The sequence below is a fragment of the Rhipicephalus microplus genome, chromosome 9 (genome assembly GCF_043290135.1).
Source record: "Rhipicephalus microplus isolate Deutch F79 chromosome 9, USDA_Rmic, whole genome shotgun sequence".
Classification (NCBI taxonomy): domain Eukaryota; kingdom Metazoa; phylum Arthropoda; class Arachnida; order Ixodida; family Ixodidae; genus Rhipicephalus; species Rhipicephalus microplus.
In genome coordinates, this window is record NC_134708.1 from 106,546,556 (window position 1) to 106,572,680 (window position 26,125).

Genomic DNA, 26,125 nt, shown 5'->3' on the forward strand with positions numbered 1-26,125 from the left:
CGTGCGGCAGGCAGGTGGTGGCAATGATCACCCAACCCCTGCACAGTTTGTTGTTATCACGAGGTATTTTATTATCAAATTTTACGCCTTATGTTGCATGTCGTATAAACTTGTTACGCATCTGATTATGTTTGACTGCTGTTGTGAGTAAAATATGCATTGTTTATTTATAGATGCCTCAGCTTCTATAGCCTGGCAAAGAGTCCGAAGGGTGGCAATGTAGCTGACGGAGTGGTGGAATCTCTTCTCTCTCTGGAAGAAATGCTGCACGAGGTGGAAGATCACAACGAAGACAACGAAAGACTTTCATCTGACGTGCTAGAAGTGTCTGTAGATCATGCGTCATACACTGTTGAGCGAAGTGACGCCCGCCTTGTGTATTATGTCGCAGGTTATGTCGCAAGAAAGCGTGTACTTCGTAGTAATTGTGATGATTGCAAGAACGCCTGCCTTGCTTCTAAAGAAAATGTGCCAGGAAATCTCCCAGCCCAGGCAAGCAAGCTGTGGGATCTCGGAGGACTTTTGTATCCGTCGAATTCCTTCTATAACCTGATATTATCCCTTGAGAACAAAATCACTCGCTTCTTGAGCACATCACGTCTTCATGCCAAATCGGCCGTTGAGATGATGAAGGGGATAGGCGAGACGCAACAAATTGGTTGCGCAAAGCATGCTGCTTTTTTGACGAAAAGTGTGGTGCGATTTTATTGCCTCACTCGTGTCCACTTTTTTTTGAAAGGGATGAACCAAAAGGAAGACGAAAAGAAAGGGCGGAGAGTAAAGCCATGCGTACTCTAGTGGCAGTGCATGAATGGCATGCGTGGAAATAAAGTTGTGTTTTTGTGAAAAAGTGTCTGCTAAATTTATGCTGCTGGGAACAATTCTCAAGTCACACGCTTAGCGGTATAGGTAAATTTTGGCGCTCTTAATGCGTGACTCATCTGAGTTAATGTATACATTAACTCAGATGAGTTTTAGCTGCCTATAGGCAGCTAAAACTGCTTCGTTTTTCTGCGGCGAGCAGCGCGCTGCGGCGAGCAGCGCGCGCTCATTCGTACATCGCCTGCGAAAGGCTACCCGCGCCGGTGCGTGCAGCGCCCCAAGCGGCATCGGCGCGCCTTGGGGACCGGTTTCTGCGGCCGCTTTTCACACCTCATATTCTAGCCACCCTAGACAAGCCCTTGCATGACTGACAGCGGGAAGCTTTCGTCGCTTTCGTCAACGTCGGCTGCGTCGGCGTTTTCGTGCGTGAGATAACAGGTGAGGCACGTTTTCAAGCGAAGCTTGTTGAATGACATGTTGTTGGGCTTGTTGGGTCATTTTATCAGAAAACGGTTACACCTGCGCGAATAAGACACCACGCAACAAACATAGAAAGATGCACACACACGCGTTGCGCTTCGTGTGTGCGAGTTTGTTTCTTACGTGGCGTCTCATTCACGCAGTTGTAACCTTTTTCTGAAGCTTGTAAGGACGGGGAGGTTCGCTAAAAAGAAAGTTTGCGGCTCTATGCGGCGGCTAGACGGGAACATTGTGCAACGTATGCAGTATAGTAAAGGCGGCACGGTGTCAAGCCGAGGCGACGCGTGCTGCGTCTGCCACGGACGCGAGCGTCTGTGCGCTGAGCATAGCTGGGCAGCTAGGTCATAGGTTCGTTGGCTCGGTGCAAAATATTGAGAAGCGTTCGCTGGGCCTCGCATGCTTCACGACGCGTTTCCCGAAGGCTCGGAACACGAATAATTCTTGGTGTGCCGGAGGCAAATCTGGACTAGCCAAGTGGCCGTCATCTTCGTTTCTTCGCTAGCCTTGTGCCACTAGTGCAAGCTGCCCACAAATTTTTTTGACGTTTCCAATATAATTTTACCGCGCAAATTTCAACTACGATTTTTCTTCCCAATTTACTGCTGATACTGCGTACGCACGAAGGTGTTCTAAAGTTCCCATGCCGCGATACTATTGCATTACAAGGGACAGCGGCCTGGAAACTTCTGAAGATCTTTGTACGTGGTCTTGACGTCTATCTTTGTAAGTCAGAGTTTTATGGGTCAGAGATGTATCACTGGTTTTGTATTGTGCATCGATTAGCTAATCATTCAAAGGGATTTGCTGGTACACTTATGACGTGCACATATCTTTTTCGTAATTTGACAGCGAAGCATCCACTTACTAACATTTTCAGACCGCGCTGATGCCATGCCGTCCGGTGGTCCAAGCTACGGCAGCTACTGCTGTGTATCGTGGTGCTTCAACAATGGCAGAACCCACAAGAAGCCTGGGACGAGTTTCTTCCGCATACCACGGGACGGCAGGTGTGTTAAAGCTTTTTTATGGTTTGCATGTTTTTAGGCTTACTGTTCGTACTTGCTCAGTGAGGGTAACAATAAAAAATCACTATTCAAGCACTTCCCCTTTCAGCTGATAGTTCATTGCCAATGCAGGATGAAAGCATGGATGCAGTATGCTGGACGCGATGATCTCCTGAGTAAGCCGGCCAGCCTATTGTACGCAACGTACAGGGTTTGTAGCGACCATTTTACTGCTCAAAGTTTCATGGACCCTGGGCACACAAGGCTTACAAGAATGGCTGTTCCCAGTGTGCAACCAGATGCACCATGTAAGTGATTAACTGAAACTCAAATATGTGCAATAGCAGCCACTTGTATTGAATCAGTGGCGACAGTTAACCGCGAAGATCTTTGTAGCCGATGGAGAAACCTCACTATAGAAGTAACACTTGGAAAGTCTTAAATTTTGTGAATTGTGGGCTATTGCCTTTCTAACAGCAGCTTTACATTTCTGTGGTTTTTTGATGCTCTTGACCTGCGCAACTTGTTTTGAAAGACTTTAAAGGGCTATTTCACGTTATCTTCAAGCCTGAGTGCACATGTACATATACCTTTCATCAGTGAAAGCTGGCACTGTTAATTCCAAAAATCACAAATTACTTGTTTCCCACTTGGTGCCTTCTCTTTTCTTCCACGTTCGACCAATTTATGCGTTTGAAAGAGCCGTTTAAGTTTCCCCATGCTACAAGCTTTGTAACTTGTACCAACTGCACATATATGCAGGTTCTCTGAGCGTCGCTTCAAATAGTGACTGTGACATGACTGCAGAACCTGCACTGCAAGGTGCGGATGAGCTTCAGTTCGTGTTATTTTAAGCCTCTTACTGACACATTGTCGTAATTTCATTTCTTCAGGACCTGCGATAGAGGCTTCAAAAAGCGGCTCCCACACATTGAGGTGCCCCGATGAGCAGGGTGCGTTCAGTGTCGCGATTTCTTTTTTTTTACTCAAATTGACTGTTGACCAAACCTCTGCAGGTGGCAGCTCCCTTGTAGCTGGTGAAAGAATTTCTGCCGACTTCGTCTTGCCGGAGAAAACCTTAACCAGTCGTTCAGCTGTCACAAAAGGAACTTGTGTGACCGGTAAGTTGTATGTTCACTTCAACACCAGAGTGGATTGATATAGAGACTTCTGCAGGCCGCTCGCAAGATTGTTCCGACAGCACTGTCCGTGGACCTGCACAAGCTTCACAAGACCCTCCAGAAGACGTCTCCGCCAACAGCTCCACGCCTAAGTGCCCTGGAGAAAATGGTGACTATGCTTTTATTGCAGCTGTTTTTAATGTGCTATTTTATGTTTAGGACATTCTGAGGAAACTATCCTCAAAAGGACACTATGTGTGGACTTACAAAATGTAAAGGTGGGCTCTCAGTGATTTTCATTTTTTTTGTGCATTGTCAACATTGTGAATGGTTTGTTTTTAAGTAGTGAAATTTCTCTATGCTTCTAGTACACTCTAGCCTGGCCAGAGAGGCCTGACGCAGTGTGTTGTAAGGCTCGACAAAACAGCAGTTCAGTTGGTTATCTGGTGTGTGGTGCCTATATTACAGACGCTCTTCGAGCAACTGCGGGTCTCCCCTTTTAACTCATTTTGAAAGCTCAGTGCTTTATTTCTTACAACTGCGTGCGGCCGCTTGTATCCGCTGCGAGTGCTGCGCAATGCTGAGGCTCTGTGCCTCAGTGCACTTCGAATTTTTATGCAACTGCACAGGGTGTTAGCTTTCACAGCTATCCGAAGGACCCGAAGCTAAAGAAGTGGATAGTAAAGCTCGGAATGGGAAAACGCCCCACGCCTTCATCGACCGTGTGCAGCAAGCACTTCGCTGACAGTGACTTCTGCCACCAACCGTACGCCCCGCTCTTCGGTGAGCTTGTAACCGTGGTTGAGCACCTCACATAAGTCATTCATTGCACGGAGGCTACAAGATTAGACGACTTACACTGGATGCGGTGCCATCGCAAAACCTGCCAAAGCGGCCTCTAGATAAGCCGAAGACGCGGCCTCTGAAACTCCTCGCAGGTGAGCACGCCTCGTGAACGCAGCTGAGCCAGAGAACGCCGTTGAGCGGCGTAGGATGTTGAGGTGTGCACCGGCAGCCGCCGCCGACGCTAACTAATCAATGCCGCCGATGTGTTCTTTCGGCGCGCGCTATTTATGTACGATTAAATTTTTTCATTAAACCTGCCTTTCTATGGCAGTTAATGCTCTCACCAGCAGATCGTCGGTCCTTTCTTAATTCTGCCCTCTAGAAAACGCTTCACAGTCTCTTCGCCTGCTGGTTACAGTTAAATAATTGGACCAGAAAAACTGGAAATGTAATGTTTGATTCAAAATAAACATTAATTTTAAGCTACTTTTCAGGCCATCTACTAGTTAAACAAATACAGATCGGTTAAGGTAGAAGATACAGTTAAGGTGTAAGTACTTCTATGCGTATGAAAGCAATCACTTATGTTTCTCAGCAGTCTAAACGAGCAAGACCCAGCTGTTTGGGGCATACGTATTTAGAAAACGTCAGTTTAGGAATCGGAATGTCATCTAGAGCTGTTTGTTCTCAATCGGCTCTGCTTCTTTATAGTATCTCTGTTATGCCAACCATATTCTGTTTCATTATATGTTACATTGTTTTTAACTTGTTCTGGACTTTTTTTTCACTATCATTCATGTTTCCACACCATGTGTTAGTTATGGCACCATACAATAGTCAGCACTTTTCGCTCTATGTACAGTTGTAAATTCTCTGTCATTATTTTGGAGTGTCTGCCGTTTATGCTCTAGCCCATCTATGTTCTTTGCTGAATTTCCTTTTCATGAGTAGAGTGACCTGTGAATATCTGACTTAAAGAAGATGATATGCGAAGTACAAATGAGGAAAATTGATATTTCACTTCGAAATCAACACACCGTTACGAGGCAGACCTAAATATATGCCGCACATGAGTTCCATGTCATGATGGTTGAAGGTAAAAAACCTGGAGGCACTGCGCCGATCAAAGTAAAAGTTAAAAAAAAGAAAACACAGAGAAAAGACCTTTCGGCTCCTACACGGAAGCCTTGTTCACAGTGAAATGAAAACACGTGTAAAGCAATTGGCCTTATGTATGTTTCAATATATCACGCAGGCAGCGCGCATATACTGACGGCAGATTATCATCGCTTCTGTTTGACGTGCGCGGAGTGGTTTGTATCACGAGTCACTCAAGATAAAGACGCCGGGACAGCCCTTTTTCTCTAGCGAGAACACGTGCCTTCCCTCAATTGATTGTGTGACCATCTGACCCATGCTCGGCTAAGGCACTGGATTTAACATTTCTTTTCTTAACGTCGTCATGATTGATGTCATGATTGTCTTGTTTGGACGTGTCATTTAGCTTCGTCGTCCATTCACGTCACGTTATACAAAATTTGGTATATGTGAAGCTAGCGAAAAGGCCGCGAGCATGCTATAAGCGGAGCTTGTAGTCATGTTTGACATCACACGCATGTCACGATTATTATTTTTGGACGTGTCATTTACCTTCATCGTCCATTAACATCGCGAAATACCAAATTTGGTATATGTGAAGCTAGAGAAACGGCCGCGAGAGCATCATGAGTGTGGCATGTAGTCATGTTACATGACACGCACGTCATGATTATCATGTTTTTACCAGTTATGCCTTCGTCAGTCATTCACGTCCCATAACATCAAATTTGGTATATGTGAAGCTGGCGAAACGATCGAGAGCACATCATGAGCATGGCATGTAGTCATGATTTACATGACATGGATGCTATGATTTTCACATGAGGGTCTGTCACTTCTGTTCAGCAGGCCCCGCCGCTGTGGTCTCGTGGCTAAAGTATTCGGCTGCTGACTCGCAGGTCGGGGGATCGAATCCTGGCTGCGGCGGCTGCATTTCCGATGGAGGCGGAAATGTTGTAGGCCCGCGTGCTCAGATTTGGGTGCACGTTAAAGAACCCCAGGTGGTCGAAATTTCTGGAGCCCTCCACTACGGCGTCTCTCATAATCATATGGTGGTTTTGGGACGTTAAACCCCACATGTCAATCACTCAACATCTGTTCACTAGGCAGTCATGCCATGCCATACCAGTTTTGCATTATGTCATGTGAACAAAACTACTGCAAGAGCAGCGAGACCATGAAATGTAAATCATGACAAATATGTCATGATTTTCATGTTACGTCTAGTCTCTTATGCTCGCCATACAGTCATGTTATGCCATATCAATTTTGGTATCAATACCATTATCGAAATGGCCAGGAGAGCTAAAGTCGTAGGTGGCTAAATAGATAGCTAGGCAGACAGATATAAAGATAGAGACAAATAGATAGATACGCTCAAAGTAGTTGAAGTTCGCTAAGAAATGCTTCGCATTTAATACACATGTTGTAAGGATTCTAGTGTCCCATTACCAGTAGCAAGCTCTCACTTTTTTGTTTGGTCTCCTACCATTTATCTTTGTCCTTTAATTATTACTTGAACACTTTCCCTGCTTAGATTCTCGGTCTTTGTAGTTCGTTGGCATCACTGCAAAAAAAGTACGGTGTGCACAGCATAAGTATGGAGATATTCTTTGTTAATTTTTATTCCTGTTTCTCATGAACATGGGGGCTGAAATACTTCTGCTAAGAATGCTGTAAATATTGCTCGGGTGGTGTCTCCTTGCCAGATTCATTTTACGAATGGAATTTTTCTGCTCTCCTGTGGACTCCCTGTATATGTTGGCTAGGGTATTCATGTATGCATTGTGCACTAGCTGCTTGACAACACGTCTCTGCGACTCCTGATATCTCTACCGAGGCAAACGCCTTTTTGTAGTCTATGCAAGCCAAATAAGTAGATGGGTTGTGCGCATGCTACGATCCACAGTGGAACATCTGTTCACCTGTAAATAATTCTTCAAATCTTTCATGTCTCCTTTTTTCTGTATTTGTGTGGTATTTGTGTTTTTACAATTCGCTAGTACATTTGATTGGCCAGTATGCGAGGCATTGTGCGGAAAGTGTCACAAGCTTGTTGAACAGGAGATCTCCTTCATGTTTGATCAAGTAAACAATTTCACTGGATGATTTTTCGTGGGTTATGTTTTGTAGGGCTTTTTTCTATTCCGTTTTTCCATTCAATCTCTCAAGCTAGGGTACCCAACCAGATTCATTCCTGGTTCTGATTATCTTTCCGAGTCCTCCTTTCTAACCTTGTTGGTACTCATAGAACTTAAGTTTTGTTGAACTTTGGCTTCTTCTACTGTTAGATGGCTTATTTTTTAGCTGTAGAGCTCATATATAGTACTCTTCTGCAACATTTACTTTGTTGCTGAAACTGCTGATAACCATTACCATACTTATCCGTTATAGTGTGCATTCGAAAACAGTTTCCTGTTGTCTTGCTTCGTCCTTTTTTTCGATTCTTCTATTTCTTCGGTGCTATAATTCCTCGTGTCGCCAATTTTCTTTTTCTCAGTCAGCCATTTTAGCTCAGCAAATTCAATTTTAGATCTTGAGCTGGTAGCTTTTGTGGGTTGCCATTTCTTCTATAGCTTTTTTTTTATTTTGAGAGTGCATTCTTCTTGCCTTAGTGCTTTAACCTAACTGTAGTTCTGTGTCAGTGTAGTTATGGTTTTGTTCATTTTCTCTGTGGGCCTAGCGTACGTGTGTTTTAAGGCAACGCTGAGCATGCTCGTTACTGTGACTGCTCCATTTTGAAGGGAGCCTTGCAAGTTTTCTGCAAATTATACGAAAAATAGCATTTTGAGTTGTCGTGAGGTTCCGCATTCAATTTTGGCGGGCTTGCTGATGACGATGACTATGGAGTTCAGGTATGTGAAGAGATGCGTTTCGTCGAACATTTAAAATGAAAAGTTAAAGACGAAAAAGCATTAAACACGAATCGCCGGTTATTGTTCCTGTAGCTAGGGTGGTAGCCGCATTGAATTTCGCTCGTAACTGTCTTGGCTTACATTGGCTTTGCATTGACTCGCAGATGTCTGAAACTATGGCTGTTTTTGGATGGTGCCCATACTGTACATATTTTACTTAGGAAGACAAGTGCGCCTTGCAGACTGCTTATAAATGCATGAACTAAACTTGCTATCGTTGTTCAGTGCACATTCTCTAAAGGTTTTCACGTGAGTGCGATTATAAAAAGCGGAACTCCTTAAGCTTTTCATTATTCCGCATGCCTGAACAGAAACCAGCTTGCTTTTGTCACACTCCGGCCTTGAGCACGATATAACTCATCAGAGACACCTTTTTAATGTTATCTGAAACCCAGAAAGGGCACTGTGTAGTATTAATATGAACTACGTACTTCGTGATGTCATTCTCGTTGAACCAAAATTACTGGGTCAAACTGCAGTCTTTGCATCGACTACGGGGTGCAACAAGGCGGGACTTGCCCCCCTCCTCCCGCCACACCAGCAGCTGCCCCACAACAGGCCCTCCCCCCCCCCTTTTGCTGAGATACAACACGGGCTTGTGCCCCCAATACAAAACCCTACAATGTCCATGACTTCACCGAGCACAAATGTCTCGGATTTGATAATTTGATGCGACCTTGAATTTCTAGATGCCATTTATTATCGATCACAGCAGTTGTTTACACCTGCCACAGCAGCAGTGTAAACAGCTGCCCTACACTGACTACTCCATGTATTGTTTGCGAATGCCAGAGCTGCAGAATCAATAGGGGATTATTACGTATTTCCTCATGCTCACTGTCGCTAGTGATGCACTGCAGAAAAAGAATTATCATTATTGAATATGCCAAATCTTTTTCAGACATGTCAACCATCAACAGTGAAGCAATGTCTACGAGCATGCTAGAGAGCGAACCATACAGTAAGTATGCATTGTAATTTTTTACGTGTAATTTTAGTGGTGTGGCAATAATATCAACGTTGCAACAAGCTGTAGGTGCTGAACGCATCGAGTGGAACATTCACCTCGCAGTTGCTATTACTTGTCAGAAAAGCATTACTCAGATGCATTCTGGAATGTCACAGTAAATAGAAAAGGATACAAAGATAATTACAAAAAAGGATACAAAGATACAGAGATAAATTAATTGTTTGTTTTGACAACAACTTGCCAAGCTCCAGCAGCTTTTGTTACGGCAGTGTATAGCGTTTAGTTTACAGGTTGTTCCTGATTTGGTTGCAAATAGAAAAGCATTCTCGGTGTATGCAGCCACGTAATGTGACAACTGCGCATGCTTGCTTTTATGTCTCGCATTATTTTTCTATCGGCCTCTACAAGTAAAGATGATAGCAAGCATGCCATTTGAAGTTCCTGACACAATCGTCATTCTTGGAGCCGCACGCAGTTCTTTGAAACAAAGCGCTGTGCTTTGAAAATAAGTTGAGGCCCACGGTTATTCGAACAGCTTCGGTAACCACCACTCACCAGATAACCAACTGAACTGCTTCTTTGTCGAGCTTTACCACGGTCGATAGTTTCTGTATGGCGCCAGGCCTCAGAACGAAATCCACAAATTGACGTATACAAGCGCCGCTATGGGTCCCAGGCCATAATATCATAGAGATAACATACCGACTCTATATTATAGGCTCCATGTATCGAAATCCAGACACTTTGGCTCTCTTGCCAGGAGTGAGCATGTTGTTGCGCCACCTGCTGATGATCAACATGCCCACTATTAGACGCGTTGTTTGGGTTTTGTGTGGTTGCTACCAAATGGTGCGACAGCCTGCTAACTTCTGAAAAACCGGGCCATTTGCGTGTCCGGGTTTTGGAACGCAGTTTCGCAACTAGTACGGTTTAATAACTATGGCCGCTGGATATGAAACAAGAATAACTCTAGTCTGGCAAGGGAATGCGCGGCACTTCGCAAACCTCCCCATTAAAGCCGCTGAATTCGACGCCCCGTTTTAGCCAATTTAGTTGGCACTTTTCGTTTCCACTCGGCCGCATGAGCAACCTACAAGCCAAAGCAGCTGTGCGGCGAGCTCGCAATGCAGCTGCCGCTCTGGCTTGCCTCCAAGACCTTGCGGTGACAGCCCAGAAAGCCGAAGAGATCTTACCGTCCAGCAAACCCAGATCTGCGGGCCAGCGAAACCGCAGCGAGGAGGCTCGTTGTCAAGTACACCCCGAGCTGTAGCACTTTTAAATGCGGAGAGAGCACTTCTTAGTCGAACAACGTCTCGCATCGGGGTAAGTGCCATCCACACCCCCACTGCACATGCTCGGCACGTCTCGTGCCTCGTCTCATCTCCCTTCGACGGACCTCACCCCCATACTCTTCTCCTTCGAACGCGGACGGTGTGTATTGCGCGGCAGAGGTTGCATTTCGGAATTCTGTCAAGGCTGAATTTACTTGGCTTTAATTTTACTGGACGCTTTTCTTGACTTGAGTGGATGCGATGGAGGCAACAGTACTTGCAACCTGTAGTGAAGCACAGCCCAACATCAGCGTCCCACCACTCGTTGAAGGCAGTGTTAACCCACCTTCACCGTCATCGGTGCTAACAACAGCAAGCAACGCAGAAGACAAGGCTGCGAAGAGACGAGCATATGACGCTGAACGCAAGCGTTTGAAGCGAGCTGCAGATCCGGAACTTCATGCACAAGAAGCTGCTGTGAGACGACGGGCTGCGGATCCTTCACCTGCCACTGTGACGCATTTACTCGAGTTCCCCCCGTGAGAAAATGTGAGCACCAATTTTTTCGTTATCCCTCGGCCGCATGAGCAACCTAGAAGCCAAAGTAGCAAGGGCTGAACGCAGCTGCAACTCGGGCTCGCCACCAAGACCCTGTTGTGATAGCCTGGGAGGCCAAAGTGAAGAGGGCTCGCAGTCAAGCAAACCTTGAGCTGCGGCGCAGAGAAGCAGAAGCTAAGCGGGCGCGCCGTCAAGTGGACCCTACGGTCAAGGATCGCGAAGCAGAAGCAAGATAGAAGCGGCGGCAAGAGAATTTGAAGAAGTGCGGGTGCGAGATGCCGCGGCTAAGTGCCCAAAGTGGTTGCTACCTCACGTAGGCAGCGCTGATGCGCGCTTCGTGCGGGATTTGATTTCTTTCACTGCACTTTAAGCCACAGCTGCGAGTTATGCAACCGCTTGTGGTGTGACATGACTGTTTGCCAGCATTTACATTGAGCGATCCCGCACCAACGCCATCGCAGTCCTTCAATGAGAGTTCCCTGCCGCTTTCACGTCGTCATCCCCGACAGCAGATTGCAGTGAGTACAGAGCTTGTTCTATATATGATCGTAGGTGATGTGTACGGATGATTCGCGGGTTACCCGATTATCTGCGGTCAAGCTCCTCTAACATCACTTAAATTTTTGAATATGGGGGATGTTTTTTAGTGGCGAAGCCCCTTATGGCGGGACCTAGCCAGAAGTCGAGCGGCGTCTATCGTCGACCATCCTCTGTACGCACTAGCGTCTTCCTTCTCCTGCAAAATAGATGGCGCTGGCTCATAGAGATGCATGCAAAGGCAGTTGGTTGATCATATACAAGATAGCGCTATATGCATTTGATTTCTCGTCTCGTTTACGAGAGGGTGATGTCCCATAGACATGAGTACAATATAGTAGTTGGGTGAGGGTACGCTAGATGACGTTAGCGATGCAGCTGTACTCCAATTGGCTGTTGCGCGGCGCTCCACTGGCGCGCCCGTTATCTCTCATTCTGGATTGTCGCTGTGCGAGTGCGTTGCGGGATCGTGCTGCTTGGCGGAACATGGGCGTTGAGGAACGCCAGGTGCGGAAGGCCGCTGCGGCTCATGTTTGTCGGCAGGATCCCGAGATGCGAGCTATAGAGACCATTGCGACTCGATCGCGGCGCCAGGCAAATTTCGAGGGGGTGCACACCCGCGAAGCCGCCATCAAGCACGCGCAGTGTCAGGCAGATCCAGAGACAGTGCGCGCCAAGGAGGCCACTGACGAGATGTGCACAGCGAGAAGCGGACCCGGAGACGTTGAGGGCCCGTGCTACGGCTGCAAAACATGCGCAGCGAAAAGCAGACCCGGGATTGCGAGTGTGAGAAGCGGTGGCCAAGCGCCGCGAGCTCCCGCGTGTCAAAGGCGTGGACGCGCAGTTTCAGCGAGACTTTCTTGCCGTGTCGTTTGGACAGAGTTACGACGTGTGCGATCTTCTGTGCTTGCAAACAATCTGGCGCTCGTGTCTGAATTCAAGAGCGAGAGTGCTCAAGAGAACACCATCATCATTCTTCGGTGCGAGTTTCCTGCCGCTGCCGAAACAAAGTACGGTGAGTACAAGGTGTGCTTGAGTTGCAGGGATTCTGTGGTGGTGGGAAAGTTCCCGCTGGTGAGCGTGTTGTACTGGTATTGCTGTCCGGCGAGGCAAGGTTCTGTTTAATGTTGCATAAGTCTGTTGTCAGACTCACTAGGTCAGATTTAGGCATCCATGAATTTAGGGGTCACTGTGGCCAGACTTGCTGCCAAATTTCGCGAATAAATTTGCTCCTGTAGCTGTGCCTTTCCGTGAGGGCTCTGTGGTGCATTTCAGGAGTGTCTATGGGCAAGGTGGCCGTTTTAGGAACGAACGTACAACGCGCATAGCAGAAGTCGCGGCTTGCTCTCTTGCTGTGTGCGCAGTTGTGCAATTAAGAGGTCGGACAATGCGCAACGGCATGTTTGAACACACGCTCAAGAGGAATTGAATTTGTGCGCCGCGCTTCAATACATCGCACTTGTGTAGCCGAAGCATGGTATAACTGTAGCTGTTTGTATCTAGCCGTAGCTGTGCATTTCACACATCGCCGGTACAACGTTGCAGACGATGACCACGCTGTGGCTCACCTGATCAAAGAGTACAGGTCATGACGTCAAAGAGAAGAATTAAGAGGCCGCTGCAGATGCCGTCGCAGACGAAGACGTCGATCTCTTGCCCAGTGAAGACCTTGTTCACCTCGTTAGAGAGACGTGTGCGTGTCCGGCTGTGCGCAAGCGGCAGGACATCATGGGGAGGAGATTGTTTAATACCTTCATGCGCATGATCAACCACGAATATTACAAGTTGCTCAGGGAAATCATACACCGCCAGACCACTGCCGCATCCCCTCTGCTGCGCGTCTTCCTCGCGGGGCCTGCCGGCCGCGGGAAGACGTTTGTCCTCAAGCTGCTCATACACATTTACAACCACTACAACAGTGACGTCCGGCCGTACAACTCGTACATCGTGTGTGCAAGCACCGGCAAGGCCTCAGTGGCTATCGGGGGAACCACTGCACATGCACTCGATGTTCAAGCTTACGCGTAACAAGGAGGACGTAGCATTGTCTGACTGCAAACTCAACACGTTCTGGGTCACCTTCAGAAACGTCAAGTGCGTCGTGGTCGACACGGTCAGCATGCTGTCGTCGGGAAAGCCTTGGGGTCATTGACAGATCACCCAGCGGTTAGACGAACTGTTCGGCAGCTTGGACGTTGTCATGTGCGTTGACCTGCGACAGGTGTTCCCCGTACGGGCCAACAAAGTGTACAAGAGGTGCCGCAAGGCGGCCGGACTTTTCGGGTCCACCATCAAGTGGCATTAATTAGCTCGACTACTTCCCTTTCGTGTGGGCCGTCAGGCAGGCGGGTGCATCCTTCTTGGCGCTGCTGACAAAGATTCGAGACAGAAGGGAGCTCAACAATCAAGAGACGAAACTTCTCGATAGCAGGATCATCACCGTGGACAAAGCGCTGGTGCGCGCCCCGTTGGCTGTGCGAATCTTCCACTTGAACAAAGAGGCGTGACCAAGTTCGACACCTTTGTGGCCATGCAGGGAGGTGACGATGTCGTGAGAGTGGCTTTCATTAAGCATAAACATTTGCTCTGCAACACAGGAAGGTCGATGAAAGTCATGCAAGATGTTTAATCTGATGATTGTATTGCTCCACTTGAAACAGGCAGCCTTTATACCGGAGCAACACACTGAAATGACTGTTGAACACGTCACTCACTGGCAGCATGAAATCCATGTTGCATGTCCAATCGCTGTCAGAGCTGTAAAGTTTCTTGATTAAAAAAAAAAAAATGCTGGGGAAAGCTGTATGAGTATGCACATGGCCAGGTAGATAACGATTGTTAATGCGGGTGTACTGTATATATACAAAACTGTTAAATAGCCGAAACCTGCCTAATCTGAGACAGGTGTGTACACAGCACACTGCAAAGCAATACAAGCAGTCTTGCTGCTGTGTTAATCAGAGCCAAAATTCTCTTGTGGCCTTCACCACTATAAGCATTTTCGCATGATGAAAAAGATGCATTGTCACTTGTGCTAGATTTATTTCTAATAGTTTCGCCATACAGCTGTGATGTCTCTCCACTGTAATGGAAGAAATGAAGCCTATACTTGTAAAAATTGCCTGCAGTTGCTGAAAAAGGAGTACTGCTGAGGAGGTGCCCTTGTGGTCAAGTGGTCAACACGAATGATGCAAGCCAGTTACTGGGTTGGAAAGTTCGAAGGGACGTGTCGATCCAGTGTGACCTACAAGAGATGGCCCCCCTGCCTCTCCCGAGAGAAGTTTGTACGTACCTTGTACCCGTCTCTGAGAAATGGCAATGGTGCAGCTTAGTGCAAGAAAATTTGGAAATTGTTAAAGGAGTTCAAACAGCAGTAGAGTATTTTTCATAGCAGCGCTACTTTTTATGCTCACCAGTGGCAATGTCCATGGAATATTGTCACCATTAACATCAGAAGCAGTGATTCTACACGTTACTGTGGAGGATTTCACAAACTAAGTTGCTGCATTTTGTAAGAGAGGCAGCATCTGCAACAAATAAGTCAGCTGTCTATTTGTAGCAAAAGTGACCAGCAGATCAGTATAAAGATTGTCAACATATTTATTTACTATCACTAAGCTTGCTATTGAACCTTGCGGCTTGTCAGCTTTGACTAATGGTACGTGGCTATTATACTGGCCACCAGTGAGGCTGCAGTCTATCACTCGAGACATTTCTCTGAGAAACTAAGCTGCCTATAAATCATAACTATGAGAGGTTTCTTGGCAAAAAAGAATGCGGGAACTTTGTACCAAGTTGCGCAAAGGTTGGCACAGTGAAGCGCAAGCTTGTCGCTGCTCGTACTCCCCGTCAACTGACATGTCTAGCTCTGAGATGTGCAGCTTCCTCCTAGGGCACTCTCTTAGGGCAACTTGTGAATTCCTGGACATGATCGGGTGTAGCCAGGCTAGGTACCATAGAGAGGAGGCTGTGCGCAATGTTTCCATTGGTTGGTGTGGCGTATAGCCACTGCACATGTGCGACTTGATCAGGTTATGCAGTATCTGGTCTCTAGATGAAAAAATGCTTGCTTAGTCTTTCTTGCTTTCCTTTATTGTAGTGTATTTCTATCTCTATATTTATCTCTTACTTTTTCGTATATGGTAAGTAGAAGGCAATCATCGCATCTCTCCTCACTTGCCTTAGCCACTCCTGTGACTACACTGTAACTATATACAAGGCTATGTTATGGTCTTTCTGCATACATAAGGCCCTGCCTGGCAGAGTGTGTTAGGACGCTTGTTTACACATTGAACGAGCCCCGCCGCGGTGATCTAGTGGCTAAGGTACTCGGCTGCTGACCCGCAGGTCGCGGGTTCGAATCCCGGCTGCGGCGGCTGCATTTCCGATGGAGGCGGAAATGTAGGCCCGTGTGCTCAGATTTGGGTGCACGTTAAAGAACCTCAGGTGGTCGAAATTTCCGGAGCCCTCCACTACGGCGTCTCTCATAATCATATGGTGGTTTTGGGACGTTAAACCCCACATATCAATCAATCATTCACATTGAACGAACGCGGGTTTAAATTCTGCCTTGGGAACAATATTTTTGTGGCAAGGACATTGCTCTTTCTTCATATCTTTTATTGTTTCTTTTCCTCTCTTTGTGTGCTCTTTCTCTCAACCATTTGGATTATTACAAGCCATGCCATTGTAGTGGTGAGTAGAGGGATTGACCCAATTCTGTGCTGCACACCAATTCATAATGACGACACTTTTTGGGCATGGTCCCGTGCTCTATGCCGAGCTAGAACACTCTCACAGTTGAAACTATGATTTACTCTGCTCTATCAAGTGCTTTGCTTGTGGAATCCACAGAAATGTGTACACTGTTTAAATCTGTCTGCAAATTGCATGGGGTGGACAGGAATGCCATTTGCACTAAGGAAACTTGCTGTAATATTTGTATATATGTAGTGTTTGCAACTGCACACTGCAAGTTCTCACAATGGAGAGAGTGAATGCCCCTTAGTTCTGGTTTCAAGGTGCCATTTGGCCTGCGCTCGATGCTATTATCTAGTATCAGCTGGTTACTTTAAGGCTGCTTTACTATCATCTTTGGGCTGTAGTGTTACAAAGTAAAAGCTTGGATAATAACGGTTTTGTATTAATAATGCGGTAAAGCTCATGAGCAAGTTGCCTGGAACATATTGGTCTATTACGTAGAGATGCAGTTAAAAAAAAAATTCACTAATCTGTAGTTCAGGGCAGTAAATTTTTTTCCTATATGTCATGTTTTTATGTTGTTTTCAAGTAGTATGTGATTAGTTTTATAGTAAGCTGCACAGTTTTTACCTTGTAACATGATGATGTGTAATGTGTAGTTCATTTTGGATAAACATCTTATGCCTCTGAATTTTTATGGTTCTGAGCCATTGTGGGCTCATGCTACTCCATGCTAACTGTAAAATGCGAATAACTATGAAGAGAGTGTGTATAACACATTCTAATGGACAAGAAAAATTGTAACGTGAGAATTCTTAGAATCATCAGCCCATACTAATTGTTTGCTTTAGATTCGTAATAACTATACTGGCATTATAAAGATTTGATAGAGATACTTGCAGCCTTCACATGCTGGTGAATATGTGGGCAAAACTTCATCCTGATCTGGATATCAGAAGTACCATAAAAATGATGCCTAAACTCAGGAATTTGCCCGAAATAGGATCTTGAGAAAAACACATATTAAAGGTAGAAGTCAAAGCTCATCTATGCGGCAGAGATATCTTTTTTTTTCAATAATTTTTCCATCACAACAGCTTGGCAGTCATTGTTATTTTGAATGTGTGGCTTATTTAGTGAACTGCTCATGCAAAATGTAATGGTAAGCAGCCAGCTGACAATATCCTGAGGACCGTAGACATTGAGCTCGCTTTTTTTAGTTTTTATTAGCCACTTGTGTTCTCTAAAGATGATTGTAACCTACTTCAAGTAGTACACTCGAACCTCGATATAACAAACTGGGATATAGTGAAATATTGGTAATAATTAATTGAAAAATAGTTTTGCAGTCGATATAGTGTTAGGAATGAACCTTTATAACAAATTTTATGGATATAGAGAACTTATTATGCGTAAGATGCAAGTTTGTTATAATGAGGTGTAAGTGTACAATCTTCAGTTTTTTTTTGTTGTGAAAGTAGAGGACCTAATAAAATATTTGTGGCGCAACTGATACAAGCAAGGAAAAAAAAATTAGCTCTACAGAGTGATCTTAACAATGTAAAACAATGGTGCGATGATTGGCTAATGGAACTTAACCCTCACAAATGCAAAGCCTTATGCTTCACCCGCCGCCGTTCTCCACTTGTTTTTCCATATTCCATCAGTAATGTTCCAGTTGAAACTGTTAATTCTTTTAAATATCTGGGGGTCACACTCTGCAACGATCTTTCATGGGGTTTGCATATTACGAAAGTCATATCATCGGCAAACAAAACATTGGGATTCTTGCGACGTCATCTACGTAACGCACCTAGAAATGTAAAATTATTAGCTTACAAAAGCCTTGTCAGAACTAAACTTGAATATGCTTCCCCAATCTGGAGCCCGCAACAGGCCTATCTTGAAGACGCCCTTGAGTGTATTCAAAACCGTGCCGCTAGGTTTATCAATAATTCTTGCTCCCATGACGTCGGCGTATCTTCACTAAAGGCAGAACTCCAACTGCCCCTCCTTTCCCTCCGCCGCCGTATTGCCAGTCTTTCGTTATTTCGTAAGTTTTTTTCACAGCTCGATGCGCATGCCACCTTATTTTGTTCCCCCAGCGCACATCTCTCAACGAACTAATCATCCTCTTCAAGTCGCACGCCCACGTGCACGCACCGTTACCTTTTCAACATCATTTTTTCCTCGCACAGCAGTTGCCTGGAATGGCCTTTCAGGCGACATTCCTGCCATTACTTGTACTTCTACCTTCACAACCAGTATCACTAACCATCTTTCACTCTAGAACAAACGATTGTTTTCTGCTCAATTTTTATGTACCCACCCTTTATGTAATGCCCCGCAAGGGGTCTTTAAGGAAATAAAATGAAATGAAATGAAAGGAGGGGAGTCAGACAGGATAGGGCGCTAGACTTTCAGCTTGTTTATTTTCCTCGCATCACCCAAATATATACGTTCCCAGAATGCGCAGAAAAAGGGGCCACAGCACAAGCAACTATCACAATGCACAAACAGAAGAAAGGTATCGCACAGGCCTATTTAGAAACGGGCATTGCTTCTTGTACAAAGTGATAGATGGGACATTGACAAATTTGCTCCCCTTTGATATACCTTTGGTACTTTACATGCTAATGTTTCCCTGCTTCGTCCTGTTGCACGAGTTTCTCGGAACAGTGGTGTGCAGCGACACGAAGCATAATGAAACGGTAGATGTGTACTCACGCCATACTTAATTGATAATATGTGCTTCCTAAGGCGATCATTAACGCAGTGTTCTGTTCGGCGTATGTACGACTTGCGACAGCTCAATGGAATTTCAGAAACAACGCCCACCATGCAATGCAGAACTGGCCAGGCGTGCTTCTTTTTGCATGGAGGCTTGGCTTTTTGCGACGAAATGCGGGCACAAAGCTTTGAGAGCTTGTTGGGTGCCGAGAATACCACTGGAACGTCATGCCTGTTGGCAACTTTCTTTTTAATCGTGGGCAATTTTGTGCACGTAAGGCAGAACCAGTGGTTGTGCTTCGCGCTGCCTGCTGCATCTTTTAAGCTTTTTGAGCAGAGATTCAGACACATTGGTTAAGACCTCCTAAGGGAACCCAGCTGCAACCAGCCTTGAAATGTGCTCCTAAAAACTTGTCCATCGTGTGCTCGCACGACTTCAACAACGCAGACTGGAGACACATTGCCGCAATGGCTTTTTTCACGGTTTTCGAGTGTGCAGATTCGTAAGGCAGGAGGTTTTTGCATGCACGGGGGTTGTATCTTCAGCACGAATGTGTAGCATTTACTAACAGGTTAATGTGAAAAAACTGCAAATGATTGTTTTGAGGTCGCTCATGCGTAAACGTCAAGCCTTGACTGTGCTGAATAAAAGCTGATAAAACATTCTTTACATCGTCGCAAGCGTTCATAGAGTTGGGGATATATAAAAATACCTGGAAATCTTCAACGTATCTAGTTGCTTTGAAACAAAGATCCGAGTCGAGGTTTCTAGGAATTAAGTGCCTGGTCAATAGATGAAAGAAAGATGTTGCATAAGACAGAAGCTACACATGAACCAATGTAAATGCCTTTGCAGCAATGGGGCACCCACGAGGGGGTTTAGGGGGTTGTACCCCCCCCCCCCCAAAGGCTCCCCCCCCTGTATGCCCCAATATCCTTGTCGCCGAATCCTCTACGTACGCCTTAAGGACTTGGGTGACATAGTGATTTCAATTCAGTATGTGATTTGAGGTTGATTTTTCGTGAGCGACTATAAATGCACTGTATTCACTCACCGGGTAAAATTGGATGAGTGCAAGCTGCATGGCTGGTGGTTTGTGTTATAGTGTAGTGAAGCAGCTTTGTATGAAAAAGATGCTAAGACGGGCTAAGAGAGCAAATAGCTAAGAATAGGAAAAAAAAACCTTGCTTCTGTTATTACAACGGTAGTCTGTTGCTGAAGACAGGGAGTTGCTCTTTGAGGTCATAGAGATGGAGGGCGAATAGATTTGTTGAGCGAGCCTGCAGAGAATGAAGGGAATTTCAGGGCCTTGTTTAGGTTGCGTGTATGCAACTGAGACGATTCTCTTAAGAGTCACCTCGAAGAATGTGGCGCTAATGCAACCTACACTAGGTGGAGAATCCATAATGAGATTATCTCAGCCTCATTATTCTGGGAAACCTAGTTTTTTAAAGTCAATGCTGCTAAATATTTCGCAGTATTGGCTGATGAGACAGCCGATATAGCCGGCGTTGAGCAGCTTTCGATTTGTGCACTCTACGTGAACATGGAAGAAATTGAAATTCGGGAAGAGTTTTTGCAGTTTGTTCCTGTTACTGACCTGACTGGAAGGGGCCTTGCCGATACAAATTTGAAAAGTTTAAGGGATATAGGCATTGCAGCCGAGTACCTCAGAGCTCAAGGGTATGACTGTGCAACCTCAATGAGTGGTGCTTACAACGGCGTTCAAGCACTCGTCCAACAGCAGTCTGTCGAGTGCGTGCTCTGTGCCTCAGATTCGAAATTGCATGGGAACCGTGGCGAAAGTTTGTGAGTTTTTTCATGCGAGTCCAAAATGCCAGGCCGCTCTAGGTGACCAAATTGAAAAGTCAATACCAAAAGCTCGTGTGACACGCCTGAAGTCACTTTGTCCAACGAGATGAGTGCAGAGACACGATGCGCTGAATGTATTTGTAAACATTCTCCATCCTGTTTTGTCTACTTTTCAAGACATTAGCGAAAGTTGGAATGATCGGGAATCTTCATCCAATGCTCAAATCCTTCTGAGCGCTTTGCAGAGAAGCAAATTTCTTGTCTCTCTTCTTGTTGCGGAAAAAATTTTCTCTATAAGCTTGCTGTTAAGCAAATACTTGCAAACCGTCAACTGGAATCTTTCCTCCGCTCTAAGGTTGGCTGATGACGTTTTGTTTACTGCGCGTAACCTTAGATCCCGCGCTCAAGACGTATTTCATGAACTTTTTGAACACGTTATGTCAGTTTGTGAAAAGCTTGGCTTGATTATTGAAATGCCAAGGCTCGTTGGTCAGCAAAGGATGTGCTCAAATGTGCCTTCGACTCCGGAGGAGTACTTCCGTCGTTGTGTATTCCTCCCATTTCTCGAAGCTTTCACAGAACAAATTGATGAGAGATTTGTGTCACACAAGAGCATCCTTACTAAATTTGAAATTCTTCTTCCTTAAGTCTGTTGCTGAGCAAGGACAATGAAAATGCGATGCACATTCTCTGTGAGAGCTACAGTTCTGATGTCGGGGACTCGGGTTCGTGTGCTGTGGGAGAGCTATATCTTTGGTACAGTAAGATTCAGCAGCTTGAAAAACTCCCAATGGGTCCTCTGTAAGTGCTGGAATTCTGTCCAGGTGGTATTTTTCTGTGATCCGAAAACTACTTCAAATTATGGCTACTCTGCCAGTTACGACTTCCACAAGTGAGAGGTCCTTCACAATTCTGAGACGTCTTAAAACCTATTTTTGCAGCACGACTTGGGCGCTAAGGTTAAATGGTCTAACTTTTCTAAATATTCACAAAGAATTTTCCTTATCACCTGAGAAGATTTTGGACAAATTGGCAACGAAGTCACTTGGCTGGACTTTAAGCTGCAGAGTGTCTCTTCTATGAACAAGCCACTGCTACAAAGACCTGCTTGAGAACTTGAATTGTGGGTGCTGCCTCCAGAATTAATGGTTTTACACCGTCTTCAACTAGATGCGCATGCCTGTAGTTTAATATTTTTCTTCGTTTGGTTTAGCCATTTCATCCGTGCTTAATCGTATTGATTAAGCTTTTCGGGCTAAGTTCACCCTTTATTGTCTTGCTCTTTGGTCACTTGACTAGTTGATTATTAATTTATTCCTAATGTTAGTATAGCACTGTAGGTGAACCTGTCTTGCTTGCGCATTCTCTTGGATCTTCCAACTGGCATAACTTGCACAATCCTTGAGTTCTTTCACTACATCAGTCAATAGTAACCTAAAATGCTTATGAAACTCGCCGCTTCCACGGCTGTATAACTAAAAGCTTGAGTGGATGACTCCTCTACAACTTGTCTCTGACGTGACCATTGGCGCCGCTATCGTGTTTGTCGCCAGTGCAACTTGCAAGCTTTCCCTGCATATAAATGTTCTCCAGACTTTGTCCTATAGTCCCCTTTCTACTATCGGAAGCAAGACATTTCACATGTGCTCTTGTGACTTGCTCGTGAATAATGTATGATTTACTTCTCTCTGAGTTCTCTTCCCCATCTTACCGACAACAACAGGAAGACAACGAGGACAAGTGCCCCAAACTAACACGCCTGTGATGACGTAGCTGCTTTGACAGAAACAAATCCTACTGTCGAAATGTTGGACAGGACGACTTAGGCTCTTATCTGATTTGACTTTAATTTTGCTAAGGATGCCATGATGATACGCGTGAATGGCCAACTAATAATCCTAGCTTATGAGAACAAATTTCTGAAGTATATTTTCTGACGTGAGGTGAACTTTCATATTTTAATCATACGAGACAACCTCGACAGAATGAATATTCTTGGGAAACATTCTGGGATATATATTTTGTGTCCTTTCTTCAATAAACTGAGTTGGGAGTTGGCGCCTGTTTGTCTTTTTGCCTTTCGTGTTTTTGTCTATTGTGTGCGCACTGAAATGTTTCCAAGAATGTACTCGGACCAACTTGCCCAACTTTCCATACTGTTACAGAATGAATATTATATATCTCTTAAGGGGAGACGCTCCTCGAAAAAGTTTTTTTTTTTATTTTTAGTAATAGAGACTTGAAAAGTTTGTTATTAGTATAGTTTTTCATGCAGATTTCAAATATGCAATCATTTTTTGTGTAGCTGCTATAATTATTGAGTTATGCCGTAAACAATAGCAAAAAGTTACATTTTTTGCGGGCACTCTTTTATGTACTAAACTTTCAGTAAAAGCACTGTGTCTGATCTTATTTGACTTTTGGTAGATTGAAGAGTGCAAATATCTATATAGATATGTCACAGAAATATTGGAACCAAGAAAAAAAAAATTGTATTGAATGACTTATTATTTTCAATCTCCCTTGAAACAATAAGCTAATATTTTCACAACTAATGCTGGTAGGCATTGCAATTTAGAGTAGATATTTGCATTCTGCACGTGTTGAAGAATATGTGTGCCAAGTTTCGTTACTATACAATGAATATAAGTTTCTAAAAGGCTGCCCGGAAAACGTGAAACTGTCAGAAAAAATGAAAATGAGAAAAACAAGTTTGAAAGTTCGCAAAGTTGGCATTTATTAGGAAATCATTCTTTTTGCATCAAATTGGGGCACAATGAAAAGTACCTTGCCTTGAATGCACTGCAAGTGTCTAGAAGTCCCCTGCACCATAGCTTGGTCCTTCACGGCTCTTGCGGTCAGTGTCCTCAACACGAGCTCTCTTCGCTGTGTTGCGACGGTGTGCCCTCGCTTCTGCAGTTTGCTTCAGGTTCATCTTCCTGATGCGCATGACGTCACAGTGGTCACCATGTGTGGCCAGATCTTGTGAGGGGAGAATTCCAATGCCTTCGAGCACTTCTTCAAAGCCCCTGTGGCCTTTGTTGTACCAGAGTACAGCAAGAGCGGTGGCCGTCTCCACAGTTGTTCTGGAGGCAAACTTTGTTTTTGGACATAGCAGCCATATCGTGCTGTTCAGCGATTCGGCTGCATTCTGTGTCTTGCCATGAAGGCACCGAATAAGGAGTTTCTCCTCTGTAAGGCGCTTGTAGATAGGCATAATTGCCAATCCTTGAGCCTTCAACAGTGGGGTGTGGCGTGGTGCAGGCTCCCCCAGTGCTTCCGCACGCTTGTGCTTGCACCACGAATTTGGTCCCGCGGGGCAAAAGTTGTGGCTACTGGCACCATCACTGGAGCAGCAATGAAAATACGATGCCCATATGGCAGTGTACATATTTCGGACACTGTCCTTGTTGCTCGTGATGGCGATCTTGTAATATGTTTGTAGTTTTATTATTGTCGCATCTTTCAGTTCTTCGCCTCGTGGCAGTGGCGTTGCCAATTTCCGTAGGGCAGTTCCCAAGCGCTTTGCAACGTGGTTCGTGCACTCTTCTTTGTCAATGGGGGTGTCACAGTATACATTTGCCTCGCAGACTGCAGTGTAGGCCTTGCTGTCACCATCACTTAGGAAGCTGGTGAATCGCAGTGGAGTTTCATAAGACAAGGTCCTCTGCCATATATTGACAGCTGCCGTAGGTTCCATTGCATGGGATGAGCAGTCAGTGTTTTTTTGGCAAACTGGAAGATGAAAAGCTCGCCCTATCTCTTCATCCTCCCCAAGGTCCCTGTTTATACTGCAAGCATGGCAGTAGTTCGAAAGAACTTCAAAATCGAGGCAGAGCCCCGTGTCCAGGGACACGACTGTGCCCACTCCATTGTGGCTTTTATGACCTCTTTTCTGCCAGGTGCCATCAAACATGACTGGCACATCTCTGCCGCCGACTGCGTCCTTCGTGATGTTTCGTGCCTGGTGCAAGTTTTTGCTCACTGCCGTCATCGCCGCACCATGGAGCTTCTTGCAAATGCCGTTGAATGTCTTGTGATGCATCGGGCTCGGAAGACCGAGAATCGCACAAAATCGTGAAAGTTGGTCGTGGCCTGCGCCTATAGCGCGTGCTGCGAGAACTGCCTTCACGTTTACAGCAAAGCTGTCACGCGAGCTGCCGCTGTCAAAACGAGCGCTCGTTCCTTGGTCCCCGGCCGAAGCAGTACGTCTCGACGTGTGCGTGAACGAAAGTGCAGATACAGGGCAATCAGAATTTTGACAGCACAGTTCGAGGAATGCCGAAAGTCCTTTGCGCTTTCCAGCTGCCTCTCGCACGCCGAGCTTCCGTTCGCGGCAGGTTGGGCATTGCGCACCCGCCACAAGTGCCGTCAGCGCATCGATTTCGCAAAGCAGCATGTTCGCAGTAGCAGCATCTACCGGTCTACGTTCACTCTCGAAGAATCCAATCTTCCTTTGGGATGCACTGACGAATTCCACGGCAGCGGCTATTTCACAACCACTGTCGCAGGGTTCGGTGACGGTGTTAGGCCTATCCGAAGTCGGAGCGTCGGGGCGTTGGCCGGGGGCGACATCGTCGTTCGCTGTCGCTTTGCGAAGCGTCCGACGCCGTTTCCCTCGATACTTGTGGCGAGTTCTGAACTTTCAATTATCTGAACTGCACTTCTTCGGGCTTGCCATGACGCAAAAATGCAGAGAAACGCAGAAAAACTCGATCGCGACGTCCGAGGCTTCGCTCTTTTGCCGGAGAGATGGGAGGGGGAGGAGCGTGGAGCGCACCGCCGTCCAATGGCGGCCTCGCGCTGTGTGCCGCGATATTCAAAACGCGTGACGTACGCATTGTTTTTCTCGTTTTTTGTTTATTCTGCGTGAAGGCACGAGACTGGCTACTAGTGGATTATGAAGGATACGGCCTTCGCAGCATGCGTGCACGATTGCAAATGGCGGCCAACGCGTCGTTTTCACGACAGGACGACGCGAACTTCGCCGTTTTTCGCGACTTTCGCGCATTTCTCGCGTCACCGCTGCCCACTTGGAAGCATTTTTTGATAATTTCTCGTGCGAATTTCAGCTTGATATTTTCAGAAGTAATAGATTATAGTCCAAGGATGCCAATACAGCCGGAAAAAAAAAAACAAAAATTTTCCGGAAAACCGCGACTTTTCGACTCGCGTCTCCCCTTAAAGACCTGAATATACAATTTCTCAATGAGCTTGAATTTACGTGGCTTCACTTCTCTACTTTCTAAACCAGACAAACACAGTTTTTACGCAACAAATATATCCCTTAGACTTTATATTAGTTTGTATGAACTGCTG

General features: G+C 45.6%; 1 protein-coding gene across 3 annotated transcripts in view; it reads left to right on the forward strand.

Moving 5' to 3' along the window:
* Positions 1-1,172: 1,172 nt before the first annotated feature.
* LOC119163107 (uncharacterized) overlaps positions 1,173-26,125 on the forward strand; it is a 30,442-nt gene continuing 5,489 nt past the window's right edge. The window contains exons 1-9 of one of the 3 annotated variants that reach the window (XM_075874217.1): positions 1,173-1,260; positions 2,180-2,309; positions 2,439-2,614; positions 3,069-3,128; positions 3,200-3,259; positions 3,323-3,427; positions 3,483-3,596; positions 9,128-9,187; positions 14,691-14,846. In XM_075874217.1, coding sequence (XP_075730332.1) covers positions 2,194-2,309; positions 2,439-2,614; positions 3,069-3,128; positions 3,200-3,259; positions 3,323-3,427; positions 3,483-3,596; positions 9,128-9,187; positions 14,691-14,846 — 847 coding nt within the window. In that variant the 5' untranslated portion in view covers positions 1,173-1,260; positions 2,180-2,193. The other 2 variants (XM_075874219.1, XM_075874218.1) reach the window with 2 other exon arrangements.